At 39.2% G+C, this 15860-nt stretch overlaps 1 protein-coding gene across 6 annotated transcripts in view; it reads left to right on the forward strand.

Annotated features, from left to right (window-relative positions):
- The window catches only part of rbm47 (RNA binding motif protein 47), a 263132-nt gene that overhangs the window by 200852 nt on the left and 46420 nt on the right, over nt 1-15860 (forward strand). The window contains exon 1 of one of the 6 annotated variants that reach the window (XM_043692523.1): nt 9988-10106. The exons of the other annotated variants lie outside the window; for them this stretch is intronic. Within the exon in view, the coding sequence (XP_043548458.1) occupies nt 10102-10106 (5 nt within the window). The 5' untranslated portion in view covers nt 9988-10101. Of the gene's footprint in view, nt 1-9987; nt 10107-15860 lie in introns of those variants that run through there. 6 annotated transcript variants of the gene reach the window in all.

Below are 15860 nucleotides of genomic sequence, written 5' to 3' on the forward strand. Positions count from 1 at the left end.
AATACTTTCAGAAAAGAAAGAAATTCAAATATAATGAATTTTTTTTTACTTTTGTTTCAAAAGTTCATGCTGTTTTATAATTAAGGGTAACTGGCTAGAGGAGTCTGAGCTATATGTAAATGTTTTTTGGGGGGGAGGGGAGAAACAGATATGCATTATGTTCATCATCACGATGTCATCATGATGACGTCATGTGTATGTAACGTAATAATCCATTTGAAGGGTATTTATGTCATTATGCTCAGAAATAAATGAAAAAAGTGTCATCCAGGGCTCATTTCTGAAGATGGTGCCCTTTAAATACACAGTGAAAGTAAGACATGAAAGGGTCATATCTGATGGACTTTGTTTTTCATTCTGCTTCCTCAATCGACAATGTGTCAAGGTTAATACTTTGCTATGCACCAAGTGTCTGGCTGATGTCATCAGCTTTCAATGTCTAAATTAAATCTTCGAAGGAATCCACAGGTATGGATGGAGCAAAACAAGAATATTACAATTAATCAACTCCATTTAGATATCTCATTCTTAAAGCAAGTTGACAGGTAAGCTCCGTATGTGAATGTGTATTGACCCTGGTCTTTATGAAAGCACAAAGTAAGTTGCTTTTTACTATATGTATATTCTCCCAGGCATTAAAAGTAAAGGTCTACTCAGGGTATGCTTCAGTGATTAAGAGAAATGGACCTATAAATTAGATTGTACACTCTTATTTGTCAGGGGCCTCTCCTGTGCAAAGATTTCACTGACTACTGGAGTTACAATCATGCATGATGCTCATTACAATTAATGGACCTGTACCTGTCTGTTTGCCTTGCAAATGTTCGCTCATTTGTGATCTGGCTGGAGGTAGAGGAGCTGCATAAAAGGAAACCGCAGTGAGCAGGGGGAAGTAGCAGAAGAGGGAGAGGGGGGGGGGGGACTGTGCAGGATGCCTTACTCACACTCTGTCTTCACATAACAATATTCATACCTCAGAGACCTCTGAGTTATATGCAAGTTGCCGATGCTTTCCAAGCCAATGTCGTGGTCCCTGAACTCCTACCAATTATGCCACAGGGTCATTCCAGGATGCAATAAACAAAGTCAGTAGCTTGGTGCAGCTTCTGTTCAGCAGTATTGCTCTGAGGTCATCAACACTCTCCACTCCAGGAGAAATGTTCATATCTCCTTCACTATGGACCAAGTGAAGCCGAAGAGGAGAACAATAGTCTTTGCATGTAGTGTAGCCTTTTCCAGATTATAATAAAACCCCTATTTTACAGGGCAGGCTGTGTCAGCATGCTGATATAATGGTTCCACTGGCTGGAGTGTATTGGAAGGGTATAATAATATATTCATGACAGTGTCTCCAAATTTGTTTATCGTGCATTGAGCACTACATAATGTTGCTATTCAAAGTGACTTTACTTCCAGTACTTGGAAAGGGAAAAGTGAATGAAGAGGAAGATGAAAGAGCAGAATTGAGGTTGGTCAGTAGTACCCCAGCTGTCATCACTTTCAGTGAACAACTGACATAAAACAATTTCTCCTCTCTCTGATGGATTAGCTGTCTCAGCCATCCTCACAACCACTGTCTTCTGAACCACTACCTAATTGATTTTCTGAAGTCCAATCCCATTGTACCAAATCAAGAACTGAACTTCATTCGAGTGAATTAATTCATATTAGTACAACAGTTAAATACATGAGGTTCATTATGAGGTGTCAATAAATCAGTAGGGGAAGTTTAGATCCATTCAAAAGTCTGATCAGTCTCTTATGTTAGAGCTAATCATTCTCTGCTATAACACTAATTCTGTGGTCTGTTCTATTATCCTGATGTACTTGTGTAGGATGAATGTAATTCCAGTAGTTACAAATTAGGAGATGAAGAGTTGCTGGTCTTCCTTTGAGGACATTGTTATAGCTGAGTTTCAGCAGCTTCTGGACCTTGAGTTGTTTACAGGTAATAGCACAGGGTGGGGTGAGGGGATTCTTTTTAAGACAATCCATGTCACTTCCATCTGATTGCATCTCACCACCCCTCTGGCTATGTGGAAGAATAAACTGCAGAAGCTGTGTCAATACTGAACCTTCGAGATATGGCACCAGTCTAAGCTTTCTTCACAACAATAGGAATTGGTATTGAAACTGGAAAAGATATCACCTGAGATTCCATGAGTATGAGTCCAAACGCTGTGGTCATGAAGAATGACCATTCACTCCATTCTTGAAAGAATGTTCTCCGTGCTCTATGTGCAGTTACAACACAATCTGAAGTTGGACTCCTCCCCTTGTACAAACTCATTGGCAGGCTTGCCAGTGCATTAAGTATGTTGGAAGGTAGATCTATTCTTTAGATTATTTACATTGATAAATGTTCAGTATTAAGACTACTATTTCAGCAGTTCATACCTAGTTTACCTGCTGTCCATATAAATACTACTGGAATACAGTTGGTGTTGTCTTGATGCTGCCACAACTAAAGCAGGAGTAGTAGTTCAGTAGACTGGGCATTTAACTGATCGTTTGACCTCTCTTCAGCAAGCCGAGGAAGAAATCTCATTTGGTGAATGGCATGTGTGTATTTCTGCCCTTACACATGTGTGCCCAGTGATACATTATTTCAGGACCTCTCTAATTATTTTAATTTCATTCAGGCTTAAAATACCTATATTTTTAGGAAGTGACAAATGGAAATTCCATGGTCCCCAACTGTGCCTCCCCAAAGTGGCCCACCCATGCCCTATGAAAACAGTGAGCTGAATGATATTCTTCTCTATAAGAATACCACATCATGTGATGCACTATGTTTTACACCTATCATAACCTTTGTACGGTTTCAGTGATTTTTATTGTGGATTTGTCCAATTGTACAATTAAGCAGCAACTGTGTTGTATCTGACAGTCAACCAGCAGCCGTGGTTGATTAGCTGTTTTCTATATAAACCCCTGTCTCAAACTGTCACAGCCCAGCAGCTTTAGCTTATTCAGAAAAGTGAAATGCTGTGGCTGCTGGAAATACACAACAGATCAATCTGCTTCTGCACAGAGAGATAAAAGCATGTTTCTGGTTGATATTCTGACTAAAGTTCAAGCCCCAAACCTACTCAATTGAAATTGCTGTAAACCTGGCTGGGACCCAGGTGTACACCTGGTGTAGTCTAATTTTTTTGGAATGATTTCTGTGGAAAGAAGTTCTGCTTTGCCAGGCCCTTGCTGTAAGAGAGCGAGGAGTCGATAAATCAGTAGGGAAAGTTTTTAGACTGATCAGATTTCTGAACAGATCGCTCCTATATTAGAGTTGATCTTTCTCTGCACATTCTCTGCTTTACTTTAGCACTATATTCTGCTGTCTGTTCTATTATCCTGATGTACTTATGTAAGTTATGATTAGTCTGGTTATCATGCAAAACAATACTTTTCACTGTATCTCAGTGCACATGACAATAATAAATCAATTATCGGCGTGCAGCTACAGCAAACAATTAAGGCAAACTCAATGTTGACCATTATTCTTAGAGGGATAGATTATAAAGATGAGAAGTCTTGCTACAACTAACTGTACAGGACATTGATGAGACCACATCTAGAGTACTCTGTGCAGTTTTTTAGTCATCTTACTTACGGAAAGATCTACTTGCACTTGCAGTTCAGAGATAATTCACTAGACTGATTCCTGGGTTGAAGATCATGTCTTATGAAGAAATGTTGGGCAGCTTGTACCTACAGCTGTTGGAGAATAAAAGATTATCTTACTGAGATATATTCTGATAGCGTAAGTACTGATGTTTCCCCTCATAGGGAGTCTAGAACAAAGGGACATAGTTTCAAAATATTTAAGAGGTAGGAGAGGTATTTAAGAGATGAGGGAGAAACTTCTCTGAGTCACAAGTGTTTGGAATTCTTTGTCCACACCTCTTGGCCAGTCACCATTTTGCATTCTGATCGTATGTCAGATACTAATAATACATATTATCTGTTTTAATTATGTTGATTGATGGCCAGGGCACTAGAATAACCACCTTACACTTCTTTGGTTGAGATAGAAAATGGGACTTCAGTTTCATTCAAAAGACTCGCTCAGTGCTGCACTGAAATGTCATCTTAGATTATGTACTGAAATCCTGCAAAGGAACTTGAATTTATGACCTTCTGACTCAGCAGTGAGGGTTCAGCTCCTGAGTCCAGGCTAACTTTTGTATCCCTTGAGTGCTGCTTGGTCAACAAAAGGTATTAAATGTGGAAATAATGTTGAAAAGTAAAAAGTGAACCAGATTACATTGAAACAAAGAAAGAAACAACGTAGAGTACTCCCTCACTCCTCTCCCAAATTCAAGCACTATTGTTTCAACAAACGCAACATCGATCTGACCTTCAGGGACATTAGAAATTAACTCCCAAAGACAAATAGCCAGTACATACTAGGAATAATCAGTCAGCTGACAGAGCATCATTTTCCTCCAATATTAGATCTTAGTGATCCAATGACTGAAGGAATAGTTTTGTTCACTACTGGTAGCTCACTTGCACTTGGTGTTGAATGGAGTGGTTTCATAAGCGCTAGTGTATTGAATGTCTCTCCAGAACTATACAGAGCCCACCTCCACCCCAGCAGTGGAGGGAGTAGGAAGTTGAGCATAAAATTGGTGCCATGATGGTGGCACCTTGCTTGTCACATACTGCACCACTTCTGGGGTTTTACCGACAGTGAGTGAAGCATCAGAGCTCCCTCACTAAAGGGACAATTTGATATCCTCAAATGGCTAGTTAATGATGACGGAGACTTTGGTACAACATTACTCGCAAGCAGCAAGTACCAGGCTACTGGGTAAATTCTGACTGCCTTGTTGCTGGTGGGAGAGTGGGCGGGGTGAGGTAACCTTCAGTGTGTTTGTGTTTTTCCTCCTCTTGCCCTGATGTACTCAGATACCCACATCCTTTACTCAGGCCTGCCAGCCTGACCCTGAGAACCGTAGACTTAACTTGATATCAGGGTCCATGCTAAAACTTCTTTGGGGAATTGCCTGCAATTCCAGCAGTAGTAAAATCAATGTTTCGGGCAAAAGCCCTTCATCAGGAATTCCTGGTGAGCTTTTGCCTGAAACGTCGATTTTACTGCTCCTCGGATGCTGCCTGAACTGCTGTGCTTTTCCAGCACCTCTAATCCAGAATCTGGTTTCCAGCACCTGCAGTCATTGTTTTTACCCTGTAATTCCAGCAGTGACCACTGTTCCTGATTGCGTAGCACAGCGTAACACAGCCACAAAGAGGCAGGCTTACTCTTGACTTTCCAGTGACACTGTATTATTGATGACAGGCTATTTAGAAGAGTTACAAGATCAAAGGGACATCACCTTATGAAAAAACATTTAGTGGTTCCTTCTGTATAACAAGACAGAGAACTGTATTTTTGCCTTGGCAGTATCTTGAGCAAGCAACGCTATTTGAATGTCAATGCATGTTCTTTGTTTTTGAACAGAGAAAGGGGTCAGCAAATACCCTTGATAAGGGCAAAGACACATTTCATGGTCCTGCTGGCTAAGAAGAGGGTATTAGTAGTTGAAAGTTTGCACAGTCTAATGTACTCTATCATTCAAATTCCCAATCCATCTAAACTATTTCAAGCTGATGTGGAAAATGTGTGAGAGGCATGGGCTCAGGCTACATGTGAGTATCAGGGTCCCAGTGCAATATTTATGTACAAATGGGTGGTATGTGGGTTATACCAGATGCAGAGCTGGTAGTCTGTGGTTTTTTTTGGGAAATAGCACAGAACGTTTTTCCAAATTATTTTTGTAAAGCAAGGAGGAGTGTGAATGAATCTTTATTGTCCACTCACAACCCATCTTTAAGCCTTCGCTTTTAGATATACTTTAAGGGGAGTACTGATTCAACACTCACAACTCAGGCCTGATCATTAGGGATATGGGTAGGTGGCTAAACACTGATATACTTTTGTATACAGCAGGTTCACTACATATATCCTATATAGTGTGTAGCTTATTACTGTGGTTAGAATTCATTTATTATGGTAAGACAAAGCTGTAGGCCAAGGGCTGGAAAATGCGCTTAGAATAGTTAGGTGGTTGTTTTTGACTAGTGCAAGCACAATAGGCCAAAGAGCCCTTTTCTGTACTGTAGCTCTCTATGATTCTATAACAAACTGAGATAAATGTTAATCACATAGGAGAGAAGATGGCCATTTTTCCCATTGTGCTGTGTTGAATTGTTGAATGAGCTATCTAATTACTTGCACTCACACACCCACTCTCCAGTGTTATAAGCTGATATTGCGACTGTCAGAGGGTTTATCTATTTTACAATTTGGAAGAGATCAGAAGTCACACAACACCAGGTTATAGTCCAACAGGTTTACTGGAACTCTCAAGCTTTCAAATAAACCTGTTAGACTGTAACCTGGTGTCATGTGACTTCTGACCTTTTCCCACCCCAATTCAACACAGACATCTCCACATCACAGTTTGGTAGGATAGGAATAAAGGAGAATTAAGTGGCATAGCTTTGTCTGTAAAGGATGAGATCAGTACAGTAGTGAGAAATGATCTTGGTTCAGAAGATCAGAATGTAGCATCTGTTTGGGTGGAGATAAGAAATAGCAAGAAAACCTATCTGCTTTCCACTTAGAATAATCAATTAACAAAGTGTTTTAGAATTTGGTATTTTGTAAGGAGAAGGATAATAAAGGATACTGTAGGGTTGGGTGATTTTAACAGTGGGATTTCACATTTAGTTTGATAGTCAGAAACTGCATCTGAGATTAGTGTCCTAAACTTAAATAAAACAAGTTATGAAGAAAGAGTTGACTAAAATTATCTATAAAAATAGGTTGAAAGGCAAAATGGCACATAACTAATAGACATTTAAGGACATATTTCCTCTTAAGTAAGATATATTCCATTGAAAACAAAAGAGAAGGCTACACCATCCATGGATTACTGAGGAAATTAATCAGATTGAAAGAGAAGATCAACAATATTGTGAAGGATAGTGTTACCTTGTTTGGCACATTTGGTATGATAGGAAGCTAAATATTACTGAGGTGAGTTGTGGTGTTTAATAAGGCATTTAACGAGCTCTAATGCCCCTTCATTAGCAAGTCGTTGCTGCCTAGCAAGAAACTTACTTCACCACTTAGCAAAAGCATACAAAATGCAGCAAGATGCTTCTGATGTCAAGATTCACCTCGTCAGACTTCTCATCTGATTCTGCCCCACATCATACCGTAACACATATTGATTAGACTCTTATAAGATTCTACTCAAAGAGTTTGCAAAATAACAAAGGTAAAAAAAATGAATGGGCACCAATTTGACAAATGTTTTAAAATGAGAGGTTGCCCACTTTGGTGGGAAGAATAGAAAAGTACAATATAATTTAAATGAAGAGAAACTTTTGAATTTTGATAAACAAAGTAATCTAGATGTCCTTGTACATAAAACACAAAATGTTAATGTGCTAATGCAACAAGTAATTAGGAAGAAAAATGAAATGTTTGCCTTCATTGTAGGCATAATGAATATAAAAATAAGAAAATCTTGTTATAGCTATACAGGCATTGGTAAGAGAGCACTTAGAGTGCTGCATGCAGTTTGTGTTCCTAAGGAGGGATACACTTAACATTGGATACAGCTCTGGGGAATTTCAGTAGGCTGAATACTGGTATTATCTTAAGAAAATTAGTTGAACAGGTTTAGGCCTATTCTGAGGAAGGGTCACTCAACCCAAAACATTAACTCTGATTTCTATTCACAATGCTGCCAGACCTGCTGAGGTTTTCCAGCAATTTCTGTTTTTGTTAGGCCTGTACTTATTGAAGTTTAAAAGAATAAGAGGTGACATTATTGAAGCATATAAAGATTCTCAAGGGCATAGCAAGGTAGATTGTGAGACAATGTTTGTCCTTGTTGGGAAATCTAGAACTAGGGTGCACAATTTCAGAATAAGAATGCCCTGAGGGTTGTTGATCTTTGGTATTTCTCTTTGGCCTTGAAAGTAGGGAAGTTTTGCTGAAACTATTCAAGGCACTAGTCAGGCTACAGCTGGAATACTGTGAACAGTTTTGGATCCTTTATCTAAGCAAAGGTATATCGGTATTGGAGGCAGTGCAGAGGAGATGATCCCAGACTGTTTCATGAGGAGAGGTTTGGGCCTGTACTTATTGAAGAATGAGGGGGCCTTATTGAAACCTGCAAGGTTCGTAGGGAGGCATGGAAATGTTGGGAGACTTTAGGATCACAGGGCACTCTCTCAGATTAAGGGTTCACACATTTAAGACAGATGAGGAGGAATTCTTTTCTTTCAGAAGGTTCTATAAAATTCTTTACCACAGATAGCTGTTGAAGCTGAATCAATAGTATATTCAATGCTGAGATAGATTTTTAATCACTGAGGGAATCAAGGGTTGGGGGAATAGGCAGGAGAGTGGAGTTGAGGTGTACATGATTGAGAAGCTGGATAGAAAGCAGCTGCTCCCTTTAGTTGAAGGGTCAAGAACAAGGGAGCACACTTTTAAAGTGAAAGGCAAGAGGTTTTGAGGAAAAATGTTTTCACCCAGAGGGTGGTGGAGTTCTGGAATCCACTGACTGGGAGGATAGTTGCAGTGGTAACCACACAGCTGCCACAAAGTACTTGGAAGAATGCCAAGGCTGGGAAAGTGGGACGAATGTAGGTAATAGAGTATTTTTGGCGGTACAGACTTGATGTGCTGAAGGGCCTGTTCTGTCAGATCAATGATAATCTCATTGAATGACAGAGCAGACTCAATGGACTGATTGTTCTACTTCTGTTCCTATGTCTTATGCTGTGTGGCCGGATCATTAAATATATTCAAGATTTTTGATCTGTAAGGAAGTCAAGAGGTTATGGAGAATAAGAGGAAAGTAGCCAATGGTGTTGAATGCTGGAGCAGGTTCAAGGGGATGAATGGCTAACTCCCTGCTCGTGTATGTTATGTTCATATGTTCTAATGTATTTGTTTCAAATTAAATTAAGTGAAACCTGAGTACTGTACCATAGCTAATTTCTATTTCTTAAAAAGTGCAATCAGAGCTCTCTTCAAGTGGATTAAGTAACAACCTAGTTTATTGCGCCATTTTTGTTTTAAGAGTATAGTTTCTAGTTTTTTTTTGCAGCCGGTTGAACTATGGGAACATTGTTATTTGTATCCCAAGCAAAGTATGTCAGTATATCTCGGGCCTGCTTCTTCGGCTCTTGGCTGCCTAAAAAGGTGTGCTGTTTGCTTTGCCCAAGTGTTCCCACATACTGTTTTACCGTCACTATGTACAAACTGTTTTTAACAAAATGAATCATTCTCTTGCCATCCCTACCCTCTATTGAATTCAGTTTATAAATGAGTACAGTTCGTTTTTAACTAATTCTTATTAGTGAAACGAAAAAACACACAGATAAGCCCATTGATTTACCACAAGAATGTTTCATTGTAGCATTTTAATTTATCAAGTTGAAGCTACACAGGAGTTGTGCTCAGTTCCACAACAGAACACACTGGCACAAAATAGAGATAGGAAAGAAAATTGTAATGAATGTAGAATGTAAGCAAAAAGTGGTTTAAAGAATCATACATATCTTTCTTTTAAAAAGGTTCCTTATTGGATTCTTTCCAATGTATGTTTGCACTGTGTATAAGGGTGAGGCTGTTTACATATGAATAATTTCCTCGTTGATGCCTTCACAAAATGTTTTTTTTTAAATGCTCCCTTTTGTGAAAATGTTGAATCTTCATCCCCCTTTTTCATTCCTCAAGGGTTTGACTTGATGTTTCTGAAGTCCATTAGTTACACACTTGGGTTACTATCAATTTTCAGACTGATTATCTATTTACAGCAACAGGTAGTTTAAATCCAACCCCACCCACCAACCTTATTTTCCCAATGGCCCTCAGCAAATTACTTCACAGGAATTTAAACAACTGGGGATTGTTGACCAATGAAGAGGCATAAGTACAGTATAATAGAGTTGCACAATTCTTGCGATCTGGAGGAAAGGTTGCTCTTTGGCTGAGATATCTGTGCTAAACCCAGTTGTCAAAACCTAGCTTTCTTTTTCGCAACTGCAGAATATAACATTATAAGACAAATGAGGTAGGAGGCCATGGTGTTAATTTTCTTTATAGTAAGCATTTGTCTTCAATGTCATTTTGTTCTGAGTATAATAGTAAATGAAATAGTGAGTTTACTTTCTATGAAGAACTTTCTTATTAACTTCTATATCAATAATAAGTTCAAGTATACAGTTTCTATCTATCCAAGATGAAAAAAGCTGGAAGGTTTGTCCTCTGATTTGTTATTTGTTCAGTTTGCCACAGTTAAGAATTCATAACAATTTTATAAGGGGCTGTTTTTCATAATATGAATATAGCAGATTAATGAGTGAAGTGAGTTCAATGTATTGCTTCAGGATAAACGGCAGGTGAGAATGAAGATGCAGGTTGCTGGTTATGCAAGCATTGGATAAACAAGGGTTATAATGTGATACTACACCACAGTTCTTTTGAGCTCAGTGTCAGTATTGAATAAGTAAAGATCTAACTGGCAAATCAGTACAGTTTGATTCAAATTTATGTAATCATTTAATCATGTTTTCAAATTTGAGTTTGAGAACATGCAGTTTACAGCTAAATAGAATTATTTTTTGAGTTGTTTACTGTGGATGTTATACCTTTTTTCTGGTTTTATAATATTCTGGAGTAATATCATTTAGAATCATTGAATGCACATTTATTCAATGTAATTGCAAAGTAAACTTAATTCTTGATACATATCTTATGGGAAGTTGCTGCTCTTTTATGAGAATGAACGGGGGTTAATATTATATTTGCTTCTAAAGTCAGATCCTTAATACCATTTGGTTCATTTTTTTTTTTCTTTAAATTATTAACTCCACAAAGACGTCAAAGTGCAGTTGTACCCAGCAGTAAACTTGATTGACTGACTAATTCCTCATCTGCTACTGAAGTTCCAAAAGGTTAGGCCTGTTCCAAAGATCAGGAGTCAGGCCCAAGTTATTTCATCATACAGTTTTATAATGCAGATATAATAGAATTTTTAGATATTACATTTGTGTGATTTTCTGCAGATTGGCAAATTCAGGCAATAGAAGGCTGTGATTAGTACAAGTCAGTCAGTGGTACCACTAGTTAATCAGTAACCCGATGTTGCTTCAGGTTTCCTTGGTGCAAAGTACTCATTAGAGTAAGGTCAACTGTCAACTGACAATAGTTACTAGCATTTATAGGTGTGTGACAACTAACTGAAAAGCTTAATAATTCATTAATGTTGTCACAGTGTAATTGTAAATTTATCTCGCAAACTTCAAAAAAATGTTTGTAGTATGCAAAAATAAATTTATGTATTCTTAAGGCGAAAGTGTAGTCCCTACTAAGTTTGGTTAGCAACATTTGGAGATCTCAGCAGGAAAACGATTTGCTAATGTCTGGAAAAACATGTTACTTGAAACACTTTTCATTTTTTAAAGAGACCATATTTAATTTTCTTGCAATTAGGTTTTTAATTTCTCCAACTTGTTGACTAATTTCCTAAATTCCAAATTGTGTAGATAATGATAACTTAAAGTAATCCAAGAATAAAAGTGAAATAAAATCCAAAGATGTAATTTTCAGGTGCAACACCGTTAGATATTATCACCATTAATCACAGCATACAGATGTAATCCTCTACCCACTTTAAATAGAATCAAAGAATCGCAGGGAGCAGGAAGAGGCTATTTGACCCATTGTGATCACGTTGACTCTTTGAATAAGCTGTTCAACTAGTCCCATATCTTTACTCCTTTCCTTACAGGCTGCATTTTTATTTATCACTTATTTATTCAATTTCACATTACAAGTTTCAAATCCATATACTTCCTCCATCCTTTCAGGTATTGTAGTGCATTCCAGAATAAAACAACCTACTGTGTAAACAAAGCTTCTGCTCTCCCAATGGTTCTTTTTCCAATTAAATTAAGTGTGTTTCTTTTAGGTCTCATAGCCTTTCCTGATTTTGAACACCTCTTAGACATTTTGCATTCACAACCAGCTCCTTTAGTCTCGCTACATAAATGCAGCCCTTTACATTTACCAGCATCCTCTGTGCCCTCCTTATAGCCTGAACATCTTTCCTAAGATGTGCTTTCCAGAATTGGACGGAATATATCATTAGAGTTGTAAAGCAACTGTGCATTGGACCTACCTCTACAATTCTTCAAGGATCTTTCGTTGGATCCCTTGTTGACATCATACATGACATCATGGGGCCAGATTTTCCTCTTTGAGGTGAGAACCGGGATTCCGGAAATTTCCTGCCCATTGTATTCTCACCCCTCCGCACTGGGTCAGGTTGGAGTGGGGTAGCCACCTCCCAAAGCAAGTGGAAACAAGAATATAAAACGGTGAATGACAAGGCCACTAGGCTAAAAGGCCAGCTCCATTCATGGGACATTGGCCCATCTTTGGAGCTATGTTTGAGATTCCTTACTCATCCCTCAAAACACAACTCCCTCACCTCTCACTCCCATCTCTCAGTGCCCATTTCCTCTCATTCTGACTGCCTCTATTGTCATTCACACCATGCTCCCTTGTCCCCATGCATTTCCATATACTCCTTACCCCCATATTACCTCCATATCCTCCCCATACCATAAATATGCCTTCCATATCCAACCATACTCCCCATAGCCCTTCACCGGGTGCCTGAGTACCCATTACTCATCGCACTCTTCAGCCCTATAATAACATTCCGACATTGTTGAGATGCTCATTAAATTGTCAAGATAAACACCAATTCAAAAACTATGTTTAAAAAAAATACAATTCTGTTAATGGCCATAAAACTGTCAAGATAAATAAACTCACAAAGACCGTCTGACCATTGTGTGAATAACCCCTGCTGAGCTGATTTGGTACTTGGCAGGTTTGAATACGGGTCAGGGATCTCATAAAACCCAACGTGACTGGGAGGACTGCGACTAGCAGTGGACAGTTCCAATGTCATTCCCAGAAAACTCAGCCCAAAAAGTGTCAAGTTCACAGTGTTGGCTGACTCTTCTAGTTCTGCCTGTCTACCGTCTACTGCCTCTGTATTGTCAGCCTGCGAGGCTTACATTCATTCCTGAGTATGTTGCAAGTTCCATCTGTTAATTATTTTGGATCGTTGTCTCTGATTCCAAAACTTTCCCTGGTCGCTGCTTTAGACTGGACCAGACGACTTGGAATGCCTGATCTGGACTTAAGACCAAATGTTCCTTTCATCAAAAAGACCTACCTCCATGATACTGATCATCTTTACCTCTGCATCAACCTGTAAGCTCATCCATGCATTTTTGTATTTCTAGATTTGAGTATTCTAATGTTGTCCAGTCTGACTTCCCATTCTTCAGCCGAACATTACTGGCCATATCCGAATGTGCACTAAGATCTTTATATCCATCATGCCTGTGCTTGCTTTCCTGTGTTTTTCCACAAATAAGAATTATTCCTGTGATCAACCCCTCTGTGTTGGCAAAACAAAAGAACTGATCATTGACTTCAGAAAGAAAGGAGGAGGACACACCCCCATCTATATCAATGGAGTGGAGATTGAGAGGGTTGACAGCGACAACTTCCTAGCAGTGACAATAACCAACTTCCCACGTTGATGCAACCGTCAAGAAGGCACAACAATGCCCCTTCTTTGTCAGGTTGCTTAGGAAATTTGACATGTCCATAAGGACCTTCACCAACTTCTACAGATGCACCATAGAATGGATACTATCCAGGTGTAAAATAGCCTGGTACAGCAACTGCTCTGTCCAGGATCGTATGAAACTACAGAAGGTTGCGTGCACAGCCCAGACCATCATGGAAGCCAACCTTCCATCCATGGACTCCAATCACACTTCTCACTGCCTCAGGAAGGCTGCCAACATAATCAAAGACCCCTTCCACCCTGGTAATGCTCTCATACAAACTCTTCTATCATGCAGAAGATACAGAAGCTTGAACACACACACCAACAGGTTCAAGAACTGCTTCTTCCCTGCCATTATTAGACTGATGAATGGATGTCTCAAATGATGCTGATCTTGCTTTGCACACCTCCTGTACAATTGTAACCTTGTATGTCTCACTCTGTCTAAGCATCCAATATCTGTACGTCCTTGTTTGCTATGATCTGCCTGTACTGTTTGCAAACAAAGCTTTTCATCTACTTAGGTACACGTGACTACAATAAGAACAAAGAGAACAAAGAAAATGTACAGTCCAGGAACAGGCCCTTCGGCCCTCCAAGCCTGAGCCAATCCAAATGTACTGTCTAAACCTGTCGGTCAATTCCTAAGCATCCGTATCCCTCTGTTCCCCACCTACTCATGCATCTGTCCAGACTCATCTTAAATGAATCTACCATGCCTGCCTCTACCACCTCTGCTGGCAACGCGTTCCAAACACCCACCACCCTCTGTATGAAGTACTTACAGCATGTATCCCCCTTAAACTTTCCACCTCGCAATTTGAAAGCATGACCTCTGGATATTGAATCCTTCACCCTGGGAAAAAGCTTGTCTCTATCCAACCTGTCTATACCCTTCATGATTTTGTAAACCTTAATCAGGTCCCCCCCGCAATCTCCTTTTTTTTCTAGTGAAAATAAACCTAACCTACTCAACCTCTCTTCACAGCTAGCATCTTCCATACCAGGCAACATCCTTGTAAACCTTCTCTGAACCCTCTCCAAAGCGTCCAAATACATTTGGTAATGTGGCGCCCAGAACTGTACACAGTATTCTAAATGCAGCCGAACTAATGTCTTATACAATTTTAATATGACTTGCCAGCTCTTATACTCAGTACCCCGTCCAATGAAGGCAAGCATACTATATGCCTTCATGACCACTCTATCCACCTGCGCAGCAACTTTCAGGGTACAATGGACCTGCATTCCCAGATCTCTCTGCCCATTAACTTTTCCCAAAGCTCTTCCATTCATTGTATAATTTGCTTTAGAATTAGACTTGCCTAAATGCATCACCTCACATTTATCTGGATTGAAAGCCATCTGCCACTTTTCTGCCCAACTGTCCAGTCTATGTATATCCTCCTGTAGTCTCTGACAGTCCCTTATGTTAACTTGGATCTTACCCTTCCACATCTTTATAACATCCTCCAGGGATACCATGAGAACTTTACATTCCTTAAAAACAGGTTTCTTGCATGTCCTCCACCCTTTCACCTCCCCCACCAGTGACTGCGATATATTCAAGATTGAATCTTCCTTTCTATCACCATCTAATTCTCTAATATACTGATTAAAATCTACCCATTTTCCCAAGGTTTAATTACATTTCCTAATCTCTCCTTCTTTGGCTCTGTCACTTTTTATCCAATTATATTTGAGATGAACCTTTCCCATACTAAAGACACTAAACACCAGTTGATATTAAATTGACCTTTAGCACCAATTGCACTGTATTTTACACACATACAACACATATATTTTAACGTTTATAAAGTAATTGGCAAAAGATGCAAAAAAGTGATATGAGTAAAAGCTTTTTCATGCAGTGAGCAGTTTGGATCCGGAATGAGAATACGGTGGAGGCAGGTTCAATTGAGGCTTCCAACAGAGTTAATCTGATCTTTGAAAAAGAGCAATGTTCAGGGTTGCAGGGAGAAGGTGGGATCTCATTTGGGTAATCAGCACAAGTACGATGGTCTGAAATGCCTCCTATGCCTTTTAACTTGGTGATATTGCCATTATATGAGGGAGTCATGAGTACAATACATTTCTTGGCGTCCTCTGGAAAGTGAGTTTGACTGTCGTGTTGGCTTTGTGAAACTGTGATTAAATTGCATTATTGCA

This window comes from Chiloscyllium plagiosum, chromosome 1 (genome assembly GCF_004010195.1).
Source record: "Chiloscyllium plagiosum isolate BGI_BamShark_2017 chromosome 1, ASM401019v2, whole genome shotgun sequence".
In the NCBI taxonomy this organism is placed as follows: Eukaryota; Metazoa; Chordata; class Chondrichthyes; order Orectolobiformes; family Hemiscylliidae; genus Chiloscyllium; species Chiloscyllium plagiosum.